Source organism: Lithobates pipiens, unplaced genomic scaffold (assembly GCF_037356315.1).
Source record: "Lithobates pipiens isolate NorthernLeopardFrog02 unplaced genomic scaffold, aLitPip1_a1.2 Scaffold_8, whole genome shotgun sequence".
Taxonomy (NCBI): Eukaryota; Metazoa; Chordata; class Amphibia; order Anura; family Ranidae; genus Lithobates; species Lithobates pipiens.
Genome location: NW_027507903.1, coordinates 518,106,573 through 518,126,371, shown reverse-complemented (window position 1 = coordinate 518,126,371; position 19,799 = coordinate 518,106,573). Strand labels below are relative to the sequence as shown.

The 19,799-nt window shown below is 41.4% G+C and overlaps 1 protein-coding gene across 5 annotated transcripts in view; it reads right to left on the bottom strand.

Annotated features, from left to right (window-relative positions):
- Positions 1 to 1,930: 1,930 nt before the first annotated feature.
- The window catches only part of ADD2 (adducin 2), a 127,816-nt gene continuing 109,947 nt past the window's right edge, over positions 1,931 to 19,799 (bottom strand). For 4 of the 5 annotated variants that reach the window (XM_077469428.1, XM_077469427.1, XM_077469426.1 and 1 more), the window contains one exon: positions 1,931 to 17,601. In XM_077469428.1, coding sequence (XP_077325554.1) covers positions 17,324 to 17,601 — 278 coding nt within the window. In that variant the 3' untranslated portion in view covers positions 1,931 to 17,323. The remainder of the gene's footprint in view (positions 17,602 to 19,799) is intronic. The other variant, XM_077469430.1, reaches the window with a different exon arrangement.

Sequence of the window (19,799 nt, the reverse complement as noted above, 5' to 3'; positions counted from 1 at the left end):
TGAACGGCTGGGCCCTCTTTATCTGTTAAAAAAGAAAACTCACATTTCTCATGGATAAACCGCACAATGTAAAAACTGACCTCTGTTTCCAGTGTCCATATGCCTCTAGTAGGATAATGTGCATTATCTTCTTTTTTAACAAACTTCATACTTGGTTTAAACTAAGCTTTATTGAGCATCCGAGTGATCCCTGACATCCACCCATTGGAAAGAAAGGAAACAATCCCCTCTGGTAAAGCTCCATAACCAATAGGATAATTAGGAGGAACGCGCAGGAATGCATCCACCCTAAGGGATTCCATCCCCTCTCTCGCTCTCCTACGGCAGTAAGGTAATAATTTAGCACACTCACGGGTGCCATTGACACCGAAGAGACACCTTGCACTTAAAGTCACAGTGCCACCAGATGTCACTTCATTGCCATACGATGTTTCTGTAGAACACCCCCACACTTGCACTTTGCACACTGGACCCTGAAGAGGGCCCAGCCGTTCACATTCTGGACTCTTTCCTTATATATATATATATATATATATATATGTATGTTTATATTTTTTATCTTCACAGCTACTGTTAAGCCTACATTCATGGCCTTTGTTTCCCCGTTTTCATGTAGGTTCATGTTTCATGTGGGTTCAGTGATTTTGCACATTTGCACTTTATTGTGATATATGAGATTTTATTTTTTGCTTTAATTTCATCTCACTTTGATTTATTTATTTATTCAATTAATTGCATTTATCAGAATTTTGCAAACTTTATACTCTTTAAGAGCTCAACACCAACTACTATTTTACTTTCCACATATTGGGTGGTGTTTGACCCTTACGGTGTCTGCAGCACCTATATATACACTGTTCACATTTCCTATTAGTGCAGGAGTATCTATTTTCTAAAAGGCAGTCTCGATCCACCTGCTGGCTTATGTACAATTTTTGGAAAATCTTTAGGCATTTTGCCAAGGCACCCCTGAAGAAACCTGAAGGCACCCTGGTTGAAAGGCTGACTTGGAGAATAAAAAATAAAAATACAGTGGTATGAACTATGACATATAACACTTCTCTTTTTAGTATCAGTTTAAGTGGAAATTAACCCTAAGGTGTATAGTTGAGGCTCTGCTTCAGTTTTTTGCCCCAGTGAAGCCACACCTATATAAAGAATTCAGGTGTCTCAGTCACATCGATTCTTAACAGGTACATAAAATGGAGCACATAGGTGAGCAATCCCCTGCATGGAGCCCTGTCCTCAACCATACTAAATACTGGGCACAAAATACCTCAGTCATACTCCCAGAAGAAGGGAGCCACAATGAAAAGGGGGCAGCTTAATATTAATGCCTATGGTGTTTGAAATGGGATGTTCAGTTGGCTGTTAAAGTTGTAATGGTCATGTGTCTACAGACACAGTGTGTTTTAGCGCCTCATACACATGATCAAATTGTTGGCCAACAGAGCATCAGACATTTGTCAAAAGAGCCTGTGCCTGGATCTTGTCTTGCATACTAACCGCGCACAATTGTCAACCAACAAACACGATTGTAGTGACGTACTACGTGTAATTTCAGCTCTTGAGTGCCACCCTTTGGGCACCTTCTGCTAATGCTGTGTTTGTTGAGCATTGATTCCGAGCATGTGTGTTTGTACTTTGGACTTTTGTGTGAGGGACTTGTGTACAGATGATACGAAAATCTGACAACAGACCATTGCCTGCCATCCAACATTTGTTGGCTGAAAGTTGGACAACAATTGTCTGAAGGAGCGTACTAACGGTCGGATTTTAGGCCAACAGTCTGTCATCACACAATCCCCTGCCAACAATCCGAGAGGCTTTAGCGGTCCTTCTTCATCATCACTTAACTCCATAGAAGTTGCTTGAAATGCTAAGAAAACAGTTATGCCTCAAGAAAACTAAAGACAGACACACCATCATATAGCATTCTATTGTGAATTCAGTTTATTTGCAGGTACAGCCATAAAGAGAGGCTCCAGTGGATGAACAAAGCAAGAAGCCCGTGCAGTAGAAGAAGTAATATATACATTGTCTATAGACATCACAATAACTGCTAATGTTATTTGTGGAGATTTATATACATAAAGGATACAATAAAGAACACCATTATTACGATTGTCAGACATCACACTTCCCATGTGGAATACAAGACACAATATAATGTTAGTGGGCTCATTCAGACAAAGGGCAGTTGAGGTTGCGCATACAGCAGTAGTAGGACACACAGCCTATTCGCTCAGCCACTGAGCACATTGAAAGTCAAAGACGTTGAGTAACTTGTATCAGGTTCTCGTGAGTAAGGCAAATCTAGGCTAGGGATTACTACAAACCCCCTGAGATTTAAGATGCTTGAAGCAGTGCACATCAATGTAAATTGTACCCAAACGTTTAGACAAAACAGAGACAGCCATTTTGAGAGTGAAACCAATAATAAAAATATAATTACTTCACAGACAACCAGAAAATTTTCCAAAAAATTATTCAGTAGACACCAGCGTTGGAAACAGCCATGTCCTTACTCATCTGCCGCATGCTAGTTCATTGAACCAGCATACTATAGTAACCTTTATGGAGCTATCAAGTGCTTCCTGAGTCGGTCCTCTCAAGACGATGTTTAGCTTTGCAGGGAAGAATTTATATTTTTTAAATGGCACGCATTTATTGAAAAATTGGAAAGTTTTTACCTCCATCCAATCACACCCCCTTAAGCTGCGTTGGCACCTCCAGCTGAACATGACCCATTAATCTGAGCACATACCAGGGGCAGTGGTGCAAGTTTTCAGCCAAAATAATTCATCCTTACCCCCTATTAAACGCCCTCTGGAGGAGCCATTGGCTGAGGATGCTCTTCAGAGAGTGGCCAATGGTTTTTACTTCCTAGCAACAAGGCAAGTCTTGGGGATTGCTAATTGGGAATTTCTCAGCTAGGCTTCTGGAGGGGCCAAAATGGCTTACAGATATGACAACATAATTATTGAAGATTTTACAAATCTGCACAGATTTTTAATATCCACTGCATAGGCTTTTTTCTGGAAAAGGTGAACTTGCATTGGTTTCAGTCCACAGAATGGTTATCTCTGCTTTGCGGAGACAAAGGACACTGTAGGTAGGGAACTTGAGTCCTCAATCAAAGTACATATCCTGTGATTTTTCTATAAGAAATGCTAATCTACACTGTTATCCTACATCGTACATTGAACTTGGCAGTTATTTTCAAAGCTTGTACGTTGGAGCACCAAACTGAATTGGTCATGTGCATGTATTTGTAAACTGATTCTAAAGATACATAGCATAGTAGTGGTAGGAGAGAATGTGTGAGTTCAGTGGGATTCCACCATAATGTATCCCGTTTGGTCCCCAAATTCTAAGCTGAAGAGATATAAAATAAATAGCGAACCAGAAGTTTAATTAATCATTACATTTCATATAGATTATATTCATAACTAATATAAACACAATAACATTTGCGGTGACTATTATCTAATGTTATTAGTGGTTTATTCAGGGTGTTAAGATGTGAAGAATCATGTGCAGATAGTGTGAATAATAATCAAACGTTACCTTCATGAAGAATGCCTGAGGTCCATTAGTACAAGTGTAATAGAAGATGTAGTTGTTTAAAAGACCAGTAATCCTTTTTTTACCAAAAAAAAATCAAAACATTTACATTACAATTGTTTTAGGCCTTATTCACTTGGCCGTCTAGGGCCATAAACCACCCAGATCAGCATATATCTTGGGTGGATAAGGTCAGGTGTTTGTGATTAGCTGCGAATGCTCTGCCTGTACTAATCAATGACAGGCTCAGTATCTGTTCAAATGTAATTGCACATAGAGCGAATACCTGCGTTTAGGGACAGATGAGCTGCCCTGCATGAAAACTTTCTGTATACAGGGCCACTATTTTGCCCCTAACCCATAGGCGTGTGCATGGGGTGCTATGGATGTGCCTGGGCACACCCTAATCACCCTGTGCACCAGTGTCATTCAGTGGATCATCCCATGTGCAACCATGAGTAATCCTTCCTATTTTAACAGCGGTGCTAGATCTGCTTTGTCACCACCCTTGCTGGCCAGGGGAGGGGGTGCCTGTGAGCTGGGGGCAGGTTCACTGTACTGTGCCGATCCAATTGTCCAAGCCCAGTACAGTGTGTTGTACAAACAGGACAGAGGAGGCTGATTCTGCCCTGCCTCACTTACTATCCCTGCTATGTCTGCCCTGACACACACTCCACCCCCTGACTTGCACACGCTGCTGTGAAGGCAGCACATTTAACCACTTCAATACAGGGCACTTAAACACCTTCCTGCCCAGACCAATTTTGAGCTTTCAGCGCTGTCGCACTTTGAATGACAATTGCGCGGTCATGCCACACTGTACCCAAATTAAATTTTTATCATTTTTTTCCCACAAATAGAGCTTTCTTTTGGTGGTATTTGATCACCTCTACGGTTTTTATTTTTTGCGCTACAAATAAAAAAATACCGAAAATTTTGAAAAAAAAAATGTTTTTTTTTGTTTCAGTTTCAAAACTTTGTAAATAAGTACGTTTTCTCCTTCACTGATGGGCACTGATGGGGCTACACTGATGGGCACTGATAAGGTGGCACTGATGGGCACCAATGTGGCACCAATGAAGTGGCACTGATAGGCGGCACTGATGGGCGACACGGATGGGCGACACGGACGGACACTGATAGGTGGCACAAATTGGCACTGATAGCTGGCACGGATGGGCGGCACGGATGGGCATGGATAGGCGGCACAGATGGGCATGGATAGGCGGCACAGGTGGGCATGGATAGGCGACACAGGTGGGCATAGATAGGCGGCACAGGTGGGCATAGATAGGCGGCACAGGTGGGCACTCATAGGCGGCACAGGTGGGCACTCATAGGCGGCACAGGTGGGCACTCAGGCGGCACAGGTGGGCACTCAGGCGGCACAGGTGGGCACTCATAGGCGGCATCGGTGTTATAGTAATGGATGCCAATCAGTGCCAAACAATAATGCATGCCAATCAGTGATGCCCATTGTGGCCACTGATTGGCATCCATTATGGGCACTGATTGGCACCCATTGTGCTGACTGGCACCCTGGTGGTCTAGGGAGGATTATGGTTTTTTATTACCTTTTCCCTGGTGGTCTGGTGGTGTCCCTGGTGGTCCAGTGTGGGCATCCTCGGGGGGGCTGTGCTGATAATCGATCAGCACAGACCCCCCCTGTCAGAGGAGCAGCCGATCGGCTCTCCTCTACTCGCGTCTGACAGACGCGAGTGAGGGAAAGCCGATCACCGGCTCTTCCCATTTACACTGTGATCAGCCGTGATTGGACACGGCTGATCACATGGTAAAGAGTCTCCGTCGGAGACTCTTTACCGAGATCGTAGTTGCCGGGTGTCAAACTGACACCCCGCAACAACGATCGCCGCGATGCGCGCCCCCGGGGGCGCGCAGCGGCTCATAATCCTAATCACGTCATATGACGTCCGGTTAGGATTATGAAACCACTTTGCCGCCGTCAATTTGTAATAGGGCGGGCGGCAAGTGGTTAAATATACAGCAGCTCTAGATCCTGGCTGCCTGAGTCTCAGGGGGACCAGCCTGGGGCCATGATTGTGAGAACACCCCTCTTCTCTCTGTCACCCCCTCACCAACCCCCTCTCTTTCCCCGCTCCCCTCCTCCCCTCTTCTGCCTCCTACCCCTCTTTGGTTCTAATAGGATTTTCTGTCATATTTCAGGTTCTCAGTAAAAAAAAAAAAAAAAATGCCCTCTGTCAGTAGATTTTTCATGTTTAGTCAGTAAAAAGAAAATTGTGGGGGGTTAGCAACCCCATCAGGAAGGAGCTGAGTGGGAGCCTAAAGGCCGCAGCAGACAACCCCTGAGCCCCTGTTCACACTGGTGCGATTTTATAGTTTAAAATCGCATGAAAAGTCGCACCCCAATGCTGACAATGGAACTGCTCAAAAACTCGTGTCGCAGCGACTTTGAAAAAGATTCCTGCACTACTTTTTGCCAATTTCATTGCGACTTGTATAGATTTTTGCTGTATGAAACAGCAAGCCATAATGAAATCGGCAGTGCAAATCGCACTGATGTGCAGCTTTAAAATTGTCCTGAAGTCAAGCAACTTCAAAGCCGCACCAGTATGAACGGGGGCTCAATCATCGGTCATCTTTCCTGTACTATGTAACCATTCGGTGCTACCTACAGCCATGAAAAAAAAACACACAAACTTTTGCCGCAGCACGCTGCACATGCTGCGCTTTTTTTTTTTTTCGTCATAAGGGCCCAAATGATGATCTTGCACAGTGATCTGGCCCACTGGTTTCATAAAATGCCCCTGCCATGCACATTTGACTATGGTTCTGTGCTGGCAGGGAGATCAGAAAGATCTCCCTTTAACTGGCTCTTCCATAAGATGTAAAATGTATTAAAACATTACTGTTTTTTTTTTAAATCATTTTAACATGTTTGTTTACATTTATTTATGAATGTGTATATATGTATGTGTGAATATATATATACACACACACACACACACACGTGTGTTTGAGCTTTGGGGTGCACCAGGGTCTGCCTCACCTGCCATTAAGATAAAAAATGATCGACTTCGAGGGTTGTAGCTCGGGGACCTGGGGTCATACCTGAAGTCCTACCCCACCAATGGTCAAAATTTGGGGCTCCTATCATCTATGGTTCTGGGGATACGGGCTCCTTGCGCAGCCTGTCAAAGGCTACATACAGAGCAGCCAGTTTAAATATAAGCTGGAACTCTGTTTGCAGCAGGCTGAGAGGATGAGCTCACAGTGCCAGCTTGGAGCCTTGGACCAATAGTAAAGCACCATTGGTCCAAGCTGTACAATAAAAATGTTGCAGTGGATGCACGCCTCTCACTGCAGTGTCATAGACGCGGCATGTGTCTAAAAGACAAATGGACCCTTCCAGCCCTTTTAACTACAAGGAGGAAACGTGTTTATGGGTATAAAATTTACCAATAATCCTATGTTTTTCTCACAGTTAAGAGGGAGAATGAAAATCTGCTGCTAAAAAGGTACAAACTAAATCCTATATTATTATGCTGTATGTTATAAGATAATAATTTATTATTTATCTACCATATTTATTGGCTTATAACCCGCACTTTTCCCCCCTGAAAAAGGGACTGTGAATAAATGAGCGCCGGATACACAGAAGATAGCGGATCTGTGTAATCCAGTACTGGCGAGGCGGCAATGATCAGCAAAGGAGAATCTGCAGATGGACACTAAACAGACTGCAGTGATGGGCATGTTAGAGGCTGCAGAAGGGCACTCAACAGGCTGCAATAATGGGCATGTAAGAGGCTGCAGATGGGCACTAAACAGGCTGCAATAATGGGCGCATTTGAGGCTGCAGATGGGCACTAAACAGACTTTTGGGAAATAAACTCTTTCATGAATAATAAAAAAAACCCCACTAAAGTTAGCCCTATTTTTTTTTTATAATGTGAAAGATGATATTTCACCGAGTAAACAGATACCCAACATGTCACGCTTTAAAATTGAGCACACTTGTGGAATGGCGCCAAACATCATCACTTAAAAATCTCCATGGGTGACGTTTAAATTTGTTTTACAGGTTACATATTTAGAGTTACAGAGGAGGCTTAGTGATAGAATTATTGCTCTCGCTCTAATGATCGTGGCATATGTAACCTGTGTGTATCTGGCTCTGATACTAGCCAGTGCCTCACCAGCCACTGACCTCACCGCACGTCCCTGGGGTGCACACCCTAATGAAATATGCTGCGCACACCTATGCCCTAAACCTCATGTCAGCATTCCTTGTGGGATTACATGCTGCAGCAGTCGGCCTGTTTGATTTTTACAGGCTGAGGGGTCATAGCTAATTGCCAACACCTGGCCACGTTTATTGCAGAAATACGATGGTGTATGGCCCTGGATGAATGTGTAAAAGAGGCCTTAGGCTGGCCATACATGGTCGAATTTCGATAGAATTTTCTTTTGAAAATCCGAAAATGCGTTTTGTGATCCGATGATGCCACCATTGATTTCGAAATTTGGCCAACCAAGCCTTCAATTTCACCTCATGTTGCTACAGAAAATAATTTTTCGTGGCTAGGAATCTTCTTTTCTTGCACATGCGCATTTCTTTTTCGATTACATTTCTCACACAATTCTCCCATCGTTGATTAGAAAATCGTTTGTTTTTCAAAAAATATCCAACATGTCTGATTATTAAAATTTGATTGCTGCAGGAAAATCGGCTGTTGCTGCAGCCCACTAATGGTGCGAAATACGAACGTAAATTCTTAGATAAGATTTTCGAAAGAAAAGTCTTTTAAAATTCGACCCATGTATGGCCTCCCTTAGTTTTAGAAGCTTAATGTAGCTGAAGAAAAATGAGATGACAGTCTGGTCCAAAGTAAGATATTTTCCTTAATGACTTGGCATCTGAAATTAAACTCCTCTCACCAATGCAGTACCGCGCATTTATGACTAACATCATTGCATGCGTTTATACTTGCACAGCATTTTTGCAGGTAGGGATGCAGGTTTTTATGTGCAGTACTGCGCTTTTTCCAAAGTTTTGTGTGTAAAGGAGGAGAAAATTTGAATGATTACATGATTCTATAGTACAGCCGTAGTAATAAACATTACAACGTAGATCATGAACAGTAAAAACTGTTTCAATGGACTTAATATGTGGTACTTTGTAATAGACACCCACATTTATGTATTTGCATGACACTGAAGACCAGCGATGGCTTGCTGGAATTTAGTGCATTGATGTGAAAAGCGACCTCACTGGGCTTTTAGTAAGGGATCAGCATAGACTAGGTCTGATTTCAGGACCTGCAGCAATCTATATGGTCACACAGTTCCAAGTGCTCTTGTATGTAAGTACAGCTGAATATTGCAATATTTTCTACTGCTGATAGAGGAAATCCAGGAAGCAATCTGAGCAGAAAAAATGCCTTGTCTTCACCTTTTCCTGATTAATATACCAACAGTGGTATGAGTGATCCTTCATTTAGTGCTTGTTCATACCAGATGCATGCATGTTAGCACATTTCAATTCATTTTAGCTTGCATATTGTAGATTTTTAACTGCATTTTGTGATTTAAAGAGGAAGTAAACTCTCCCATTCTGATGCTTCTTTTCATTTAGTCCATTATAATAAGTAATTATCAAACTATAGCCACTGTAATTCAGCCAAAATCGCATATTTTTAAATATTTAAAGAAACTTTAAAAAACTTGTTTCCAGGGGTTAGGCAGACAGTGGAGTGTATTTCCGTCCTCACAATGAGCACTTCCTGTACTGTTAACCAAGCCTCCTTCTCAATCCAACGTTTCTATGGCAACCCTGCTTCCCTGTTCATAGCTGACTTGTTTTATTTCATAGTATTTACTTGTGCAGATTATCTAGTGTTTGCCTTTGTCAGTCTTATCAGCTTCAGCTGATAAGACTGCAGTAATGCTGTCCCATGCCCTGGTTTACACTGCATTTGATGTCACATGGTCACATGGGGTGTAGGAGGAAGCTCTGAATGATTCTACAGCCTCCTGGGATTTCAGTGTTGTGTGCCGTAAGAATTCCTTGTAATAGATAGACAAAGTACACAGAGTTTGCCGTAAATCGGGGGAGATCTGGGCATGCTCAGTGACATCATTATAAAGAACAAAAAGGATTACAACATTACTAAGCAAGTCAGGAGCTATCTACAAGCAGTGTTCATTAGGGTTTTGTATGCTGATTTGTATGGGACAAAGTTTTGGGGGAGAGTTTACAACCACTTTAATCTGTTAACATATCAAAATATCAGAATACAGCAGATAGGACTTATTTCCAATGTAATTTAATGCAGCACATTTAAACAGGCCCTCCTGAAAACAAAGGATTTTTTTTGTTGAACTGTCATGGAAAACACCTAGAACTTCATTTAAAGTATAACTAAAGGCAACGCTTTTCTTTTTTTAGTTTTGATAGAGTGGAGAGGAATTAGAAGATCTGTCAGGTTTTTACTGATGACTGTGTCACCGTTAGGGACAGTCACTCTCTATTTTTGTCCTGTTTATTATTACCAAAAGCAAAAGAAAATTTACAATTTTGGAATGTCATCAAAACACAGAAACAATGGGGAAATCTTCCAATGGGAAACACTAGTTCTGGAGAAAATAAGATTCCCTTACTTCAGAGGGATTTCCTCTCACTTCCTGTTTTGACTATGGGACAGGAAGTGAGGGGAGAACTCCCCATTGGGACATAGAAGGCAAACCCCTTCCACCTTAGGCTAAGTTCACACTGGCAATAAAAGCAGGCATTTGAGGGGCGTAAAAACGCCCCTCTAATGCCAGTGCTGTTCACATAATGAAAACATGACGCATTCTCGTTGCTTCGCTTCAAAATTGAGGCTTCATGTCGAGTCAGGATTTTAAGATTTTACCCCCTTCCTGACCAGAGCACTTTTTACAATCTGGCACTGCATCACTTTAATTGACAATTGCGTGGTCGTTCGACACTGTTCCTAAACAAAATTTGCGTTCTTTTTTTCCCCACAAATAGAGTTTTCTTTTGGTGGTATTTGATCACCTCTGCGATTTTTATTTTTTGCACTATAAACAAAAAAAGATACAATATTTTTTACTTTTTGCTTAAAAAAAACAAAAATCTACATCAGTTTAGGCCAATATATATTCTTCTACATATTTTTGGTTTGCTCAAAAGTCATAGCGTCTGCAAACTATGGGAAAGATTTATGGCGTTTTTATTATTATTATTATTATTTTTTTTACTAGTAATGGCCGTGATCTACGATTTTTAGCGGGACTGCAACATTGCGACGGACAGATTGGAGACTTTTCACACTTTTTGGGACCATTGACATTTATACAGCGATCAGTACTATAAAAATGCACTGATTACTGTGTAAATGTCACTGTCAGGGAAGGGGTTAACACTAGGGGGCAATTAAGGGGTTAAACTTGTGTTTCCTCAGCATGTTCTAATTGTGTGGGGATGGGAGTGACTAGGAGAGGAGCCATATCGGTTTTCCTACTTAGAAGGAAGAAACTATATGGCTCTTCTCCTCTGACAGCACAGCCGTGCACCCGACTGTGTACACGCTTGTGCACGCGACCGATCAGGTCCCACTGCCGCGCAGCAGGTAGGACATACCCTTATGTGATTTCGCTCAGGAGTGCCTTGGGCCGCAGTATATCTGCGTGACACGGTTGGCAAGTGGTTAAAGCCTTTCAACGCCTCCCATTCAAGTCTGTGGTAAAGCTTCGCAAATACTCTGGCAGGCGTTTGCAGCGCAGTTGCAGTGCATTAAAATTAGTTTATCTTCTGTAATATCACAATTTGTGGAGCAGTTTTAACGTGTCTTAAGACTCTTAAAACGCTTCAAAACTGCACGTAGGGCATTTAGGGAGCGTTTTTAAGGCTTTTACAACACCAGTCTTACACCCATACTAAAGCCCATACTAATGCTATAGGAGCGTTTGTTAAGCATTCAAAATGTAGTCAAGCGTGGACAAGCCCTTACACCATCCAAAATATCACCTGTACTATGGGTCTATGAATATCAAGACTGTGTTCTGTACTGTACGATTAGGATACCATTTTTTTTGCCTTTGGTTCTACTTTAATTAAAGTTGAACTCCATGCAAACAGCTAAATGCACAGTTGCATGTGGCAACGGATTTCTAATTTTGTGATCTAAGCTTCTCTACCAGACAGCAGAGCCAGATCCTCAATCTAAACTGCAGCAGGACTTAGTCAAAAATATTGGTTGAGTGATTTTGGCAGCAACAACTTAACTGCATGATTAATATTTGCCTGGAGTTCCAATTTATTTGCAAATTGGGATAAAGTGGAGTGAAAGAAAGTGAAACCCATGTCGTGTTTTTCAGTGTAACTTCAGACAATTTTATTTATTTTTTTTAATTCGTTTTTAATAGCGTGAGATAGGGTTAGAACTTTTCTTGTGTTTTTATTGCTATCTGAGGCCCTGCTTAGGAAATTTCCCTTCATTTTCTTTTCTATTACCATACATGAAGTGGGGAAGCATAGACTGCAATCAGGAAAAAGGTTCTAGCCTTCCACTGAACTACCAAAAGGTGTTTTATTGATGTCTGTGTCCCTTTTGAAGAATTGTCTTTCTTCTTCTCTACCTGAAAAGCCAATGTATGTCTTACAATGCATCCTATATATAGATGAAATAATTAGAGGATGACTTTCTTTTGGACTCCATGTTATTTTTAATTTTACATTTTTACAATAAGGTGAATATAGGTTAAGGGGAAAGGGACCCTTTACATTTTAGTAGAGAAAGGGGTAGATGTTTACCTGTCCCAAATGTTTTCCGAGCCTCAGAGTGCAGAAGAGCTTTAGATCCATCAGAAACAAGGTAGTGTTGTAAGACCAGGCCTTTCTTTCCTGCCACCCCTCTGAAAGAACCCCCTGGGTATTAAACAGCATGCACATTGGTAATAACATAACAGGTGGCTTACATAATCACACCCTTCCTACTATGCAGAGAGTAGAATATATGACCGATGAGCTAGACTATTTTTATTTATTTTTTGTTAAAAAATGGGAGAGTATTGGGTTGTGTAACCGCTTGCTGCCTACGTAACGCATGTGTGTGGCGACAAAGGAGTTGGCTTTAATGCCCACACACTGCACATATGCGTCCATGGGCAGCAGTGCTTTCTGTGCTGATTGCATGTTCAGTGCGTGATCCCAGCACAGTGGCTGAGCTGTCAGAGACCGGATCAGCTCCTGATTAATCACAGTGGTCACGTGGTAGATACTTTACACCCCTGGGCATAAATACCCCGTTAAAGGGATGCATTGTTCCGCATGACTTTGAAGTTGGACCCCAGCGTGACTTCGGCACGACATGCATGCGACTTCTTTAACAGAAGTCAATGCAAGTTGTACCAAAGTCGGACCAAAAGTAGTGCTGGAACCTTTTTCTAAGTTACACGATTAGAACGGTTCCATTGCACTAAATGGGGTCCGACTTCTAAAGCAAGTACTCCAAAGTCAGAGCGACTGTCCCATCAGTGTGAACCGGGCCTTACTGTTCTTCATGTCCCTTTTGTACAAGCATTATATTTGTACTTATTGATATTTGGTTGTCCCGTTCACAAAACGGAGGCATGGGTTCTTAATTAGAAGGCTTATTTAACAAGGTAAGCTATTTTTTGATGTGTTCAGTGATTCACACCTAGAAACATCTCAGGATCCTGAAGTTAGGTGAGTGAATTATAAGTTATTACTGGCTGCCATGAGATAGGTCTAATTAACACAGGCTTAAGTTGGTAAACCCTAGTCTAAGGAGCAATGTGTGTATCTAGCATTTATAATGATTTAATCGAGTTTTAAGCCACTTTCTTGAAACCCTTAAACCCAACTCTAGCCAGAAGTTTTTTTAAGTGTATCTAAACCCAAAAGAAATAAAAAATATATATGATAGCCACCCAGTCCTTGGGTGTGATAGACATTATTTTCTTTTTGTTTTCAAGCTTCTCTCCATTATTTGCATCTGGTTACCCTGCCAATAACACATTGCAAGGGCAAGGGTCTCCAAACTTTCTAAACAAAGGGTCAGTTGACTGTCATTCAGACTTTTTTTTTGGGAGGGGGGGGGGGAGACTGTGGCCACTGGGAGTAGAAAATGCCCATCATTGGTTTTAGCAGAAGGAATGTTGTTGGTATCAGTGGGAAAATGAATGCCCCGTAGTTGATATCAGTGGGAGGAATAGCACCCCATCATTGGTATCAGTGGGAGGAATAGTGCCCCATCATTAATGTCAGTTGTGGATGGAATAGTGCCCCAAGGCCTGGAGAGAGGCAAGCAAAGGGTCACATCCAGCTCCAGGGCCTCAGTTTGAAGACCACTGTCCTAGGGTGACAATGCACACTCTTCTTTCTGTATCAGGACAACAGAAACAAGAAAGAACTAAGGAACACTGACTTTCTCTTATTGTCCATAACAGAGGGGTGTGGTTCGGTAGTCCTCAGAGATAGCTGAGAACTATTTCATTGGTAGCAGACAGTACAGGCAGATATCAAAAGAAGTCATCAGCTCACAAAATTTCTGTCGGTATTTTTTAACTCATCAAAAAGATATAATTAAACATTTTGAATGGTACACTTAACAGACCAAACTGGAGAAATGTAGAGAAGTTAATTGTTAGGATTTACATACACATTAAGTTCTTTGATAGAAGTGGCAAGCATTAGAGTGTCTGTCAGACTTAAACTGCTATCTTTGTCCCCATAAGAAGATTTCTGTTCTCTTTCTATTCTGTCTGACACCCGTTGGCTGGACAGGAAGTGAGGGGAAATCTTCATGGACACAGACAACAATGAAATCCTGATATTCTAAAGGACCGTACAAATGGGCCAAATATCGGGCGTCATTCGGCCCATGTGTATAGCAACCGGTTGGCCAGCTTCTGTAGAAGGGGCATGACCAAAAAAGGTCTGCCTATTGGCACCTGATCAGTGCTCTCAGTCAATGGTTGAGAGAGCTGATTGATGTGTTCTGGCGGAGGGCCGCCCCCCTATCAGAACACAATAGCTCACCGGAGGATATCGCTGTACTAGCATCAGGTTGTTAGTACAGCAGCTCCTCCTGAACTCTTCAGTTTTTTTCATTCAGCCCGCTGGAATGAATGAAAAAAAAAAAACAGATAGTGCATACCAGGCTTAACCCTTCCAAAATTTACTTGAACAAATGTTTAGCTTAATCTTCCTTCTGAATGTGATCTGAATCTGAAGTTTTAATTCCACTCACTTTTTGATTTGTCTAACACTTATCTTCTTAACTTCTAAATGGGAACCCAGAACACAATAAACAGTTCAGTTGACAGTAGTTCTAACCCTTCCACTCAATCCAAAACTAAGAAATGTTTTGGGTGGGGTTTAAAGAATCATTCACCTCCAGGCTTGGAGGCATTAACACTGATCCCAACTGTAATGTCTGCATTTCAAACAAACATGTTAGCAGGAATCAATTAGCACCTCCTATTTGTTGTTGCACTAAACTTCTGGTAAAAAGAATTCCCTGCAAAACAAGGCAATATATACCTAGGGCCAGAGCTGGTGCCTCTGCTAGGCTCTTTGGCATTTGACACTAACAGGTGTGTCGGATCCCTATGTTCCTGTTCCCCATCATGTTTCCTTCCTCCGACCCCTACATACCTGCTCTGTTCTGTAGTGCTGTAGGAATTGGACTGAACCTTAGCACTCAGCAGGGGACACAGCATCCCACACTGAGGTTGGTGGATGCTGCAACACTGGGATGGTAGTAGAAACAGGCCACAAGAATATAAGGAATCCATAAAGGGTGTCACAAGATACTCTTTTGAATTCCCTTGCTCCTCCGCATGACAAATGTTGGTGTGGCCGACAGATTAGTGCGCCTGTCTGGGATGTGGAACATGAATCTCTTGCATGAAGGGGGGCTTCATATAGCAGACATTCCATCCTCAGTGGATGTTAAGCCCCTTGTAGCCGAAAGCAATGGATGACTTATCTCCATTCAGCTGCCAACCAGGAGATTCCCCAGCTTACATTTGATGTAAACAAAGGGGCGGGATGTTTGTAACATTATTGTCCAAATATGGCCATTGTAATACCAACCCCTTTATTTACTTTCAGCGGCCAACTGGCAAATATTCAAGCCAGCACATGAATGGGGCTGGGGATGAGTCATCAGTTGCTAGGAAGCTGCCGGGCCGCTGGCATCCTAGTAGCCATGAGCCCCTGTGCACAAAGCTGTCACATTAATAACAACTTCCCAGAACATATACTCAACTCTAAGCACTGGTGTCTCTCTGTATGCCAACTCAGAGTTGGTCTTAAATGATAGGTTTACCCCATATTTAGTGCATCCCTGCCCCCTCCATGACAGTGCATCCACTGTCACAATTTTAAAACCGTGCAGCTATGCAAGGTTTCACCCAAACAGTCGCCTCAGAAATTTGTGAATAAATGGATTACAAGTCTTGTCTTCCACCACAGCAGACTACTTGTAATTCCCAATGAACTACAAGGGCACTGGCGAACACTCCGGTAGTACATTAACACTTCCTACAGCTTTCAAACAGAATGGCCATACAGCGGTACAAGCTGAAAGCTGTAGGCAATGGTTGCAGGAGCCTGACATTGTACCCCCTGATCTATTAATTGTTGATGCAATGCTCTGCAGGCTTCTGCAAAAAAATAAATACACATTTTTTACCTGAAAAATATGTGCATTTATATGTGTAAAGGTGAACTTATTCTATAATTATCTGCGAACTGGCAGTAATTCTATTAGAATCTTTTACAGCCGCAGTCCATGTTAAAGAGACCATGTTGCTAGAAAAGTGTTGTTATCACTTTAGTGAATTCCCCCAACAGTGTCTTGCTTTACAGGGATGTTACCAAATGTTTTGTGCAATGACAGTGTTGCTGTAAGATCTGGGTTTACCACTCTCAGGCTGGAGCTAAAGGGTCCTTCAAAGGTTTTCACCCTAAAACCTGATTAAACTACTAGAACTAACTGTATTTTGCTCCTCACCTTAATAGGCATCATGCTTTTCCATCAACACATCATAATAGAGCTATTACTGATCTATTTCATATTAGCCAATTGAGTGCTACACAGGTTTAGCTGTACCCGTCTAGGGGTACGCATATCCAGTCCATAAGTGCTATAACAAAAAATAATTACTGACAACGCCAAGAGAAAATATGTACTAGAAAATGCATTTAAAATAACATTAAATAGCAATAGAGGATTGATCAATGCATATATTAGAGACCAGACAATTCACTGTTAATAGAGGGTCTGATTCTCATTAATCCCACCCATGATGTAATTTAAATAACAGCAGGCATTCAGCAACCCTCTTCACTGCCACATGACTAAAGTAAGCACATTTCACTCTTAAATACTCAAAAAAAATAATGATAAAACTTTGAAACAAACCACAAAAATCCAAAAATGTTGTGGTAGAGAGATGTTGAAAAGAAGCCTACTACAGTGTAAGACAAATATAAAAATGTCAATATTTTTCTACGCAGGTGGTCCCAAATGTCTGCACAGTAACTGAACTGTACCGAAACAGGCTGTTCCAATCCCCTAGATAGAAAAATCTTCTTCCGGAATGAGTTCCCCCTCCCTCCCATCAGACCTTTGTCTCCAACGTGAGTACAGAACAGAGCCATCACTACCATGGTTCAGGAAGTGAAGGAGTCTGGGCATACCCCTACATCAGGCATCAGTCTTCGAAGACATGGAGATCAAGACTCAGCCTTCTCCTTTTCCTTCTTTCTTCCTTTCTTTAGAAATGAGGGAGTACGGAACTTCTTCTTCTTTTTGGAGGGAGATTTAGTTGGGGACCCCTCCGGAGAGGCGTTGGGAACCGTCTCAGTTTTCCCTTTGGGGGTTTCTGTAACTTTCTGAACAGTTTCCTCTTGAGCAGGCTGATCTTCTTCTTTCCCATTTAGCACCACAGCTGGTTGGACATTTTCCTCGGTAGTTTCTGTTGATAATGGTGCATCCTCCTTCTTCTCTTTTTCTTTAAACAGACAAAAAATATGGAGCCGTGAGTAGAAAATGGCATTGTTATTACGTCAAGACTTCCGCTCTAACTAAGAGTGTCTGAATTTTTTTCTAGTCTATAATATAAAATTCCAACATTGGGGATGTAACTAATCCCCCTGAGCTGTGATACAAAATGTAAACTAGATGCTTTATGACTTACCTTCATAATTAAACAAGAACTTCAGAAAGCCTAAAATAGCAGTGTCTGGGGATGTATGTTTAAAATTCACCTACCTCTATGGTGTCTTTCACTGGCAGCAATGCTGCAAAATATTTCCACTTCTTGCTGTTCACCTGTTCTCCTATGTTGCTTTTGTTTGCATTCAAGTAGTTGTCCCAGTAGAAGTCTACGGGGCTGACTACATCAATTTAAATAAAGCTCATGGACAAGAAGCCCCTAGGTTTTGACCAGTTGGTATGGAAAGTATATTCACATTTTTCCTCCTGCAGTTTTATACAATGTCTTAAAATGTAAAATTAGTTGTATATATATATATATATATATATATATGTATTTATGTCATCAAGACCTCTGAACTTAGTCTAATAAGGTCTGTTACTAATGCCCTGTACACACAACCGGTTTTCCCGTCAGAATAAACTCTGAAGGATTTTCTGATGGAATTCCACTGAAACTGTCTTTCGTACACACGATCACACCAAAGTCCGATCATCAAGAACACGGTGACGTACAGCACGTACAACGGGACTAGAAAAAAGAAGTTTAATAGTCAGTAGCCAATAGCTTCCGTCTTGTACTTGCTTCAGAGCATGCGTCGTTTTTGCTCTGTCGGAACAGCATACAGACGAGCGGTTTTCCCAATAGGAATTGGCTCTGTTGGAAATATTTAGAACATGTTCAATTTCTAGGTCCGTCAGAATTTTCGTGAAAAAAAGTCCAATGAGGCATACACACGATCAGAATATACGATGAAAATCTTCCGTCTGCCTTTTTCTGTCGGACATTCCGCTTGTGTGTACACTGAATTTATATATATATATATATATATATATATATATATATATATATATATAGTAGAGAAGTGATTGTGACTTCCCTATACATGTATTCTGTATTCTAGACAAAAAGTAACATGGGTTCATATCTCTGCAGACAACTATTATTAGTATTATTAGTCTGCATTCACTAATAATACAGTATTGCTGATCTTTTATTACTTTCCAGTGATTGTGGAATACCTCCCAATAGTACCAGATGTCCAGCGATGCTTTTAAGTTTTGGCAACAACGGGGCTAGGTATGGATTCACCAAAAAGTGACGAGACATGAGTACTTTGTTAATTCCATCTGAAATGGGACTATTTAGTCTCAAGATTTCATATCTGATGCTGGCCAGTACAGTGTTGTGCAGAGTGCTGAATACTTACAAGCAACCAGAAATAAGTAAATACAAAAGTTCCATGTTAACAAGTATTATTAGGAAACAGATGCTGGTTAGGTTGTTATTTTACAGTATGTGTGTTAGTCACTTTAAGGCCCAATTTAGTAAGGCATGCAGAGAGCAATAATGATGTACAAGGTGCAGTAACCTGCTTGCAGCTGATGAGTTCACCATTCATCATTTCAGAATGGTCTGAATAGTAAAGAAATCATTGTAAAGTGGCTACTATGGACTACAGCACTTTGTACAAGGCTCTATGCCTTATTACATAAACCTGCATGGATAGTAGTCATTACAGTCAGCCATATATTTAAAGAGCCAGCAAACATAAGCATTTATCATTGGGCTTATTCAATTGGGTACTACATTGATGACTTGCAAAGCATGTCTGCCCATAACCAACACTCGGGATTCAATTAGCTAAGGTCCTCTCTTGTAAAATATGATTATAATTGGTTGCTACACGTTAATGTTTGGAAACATAGTTTTATCATCATAATAAGGATACATGACATAAAAGAGCTACTAGTAACATTATTAAATGTACCGTATGTGTTATGGGTGAACTGCTCAGTGTACCTAAGGACTTCAAGAAGCAACAAATCCTAGGGCCATTACTGAGGATCAGCTTGTGGAGGCTTCCGCTGACTAGGGCAGCTCCAGTGGTTGCCATGTTGCTGGTGGTATCTCATTTCTTTTATTTATGCATAGCAGTGCTTCATGAAAGAAAGCTGCAATTGCAGTTTTCATTTATAAATCAAAGCAAAGTA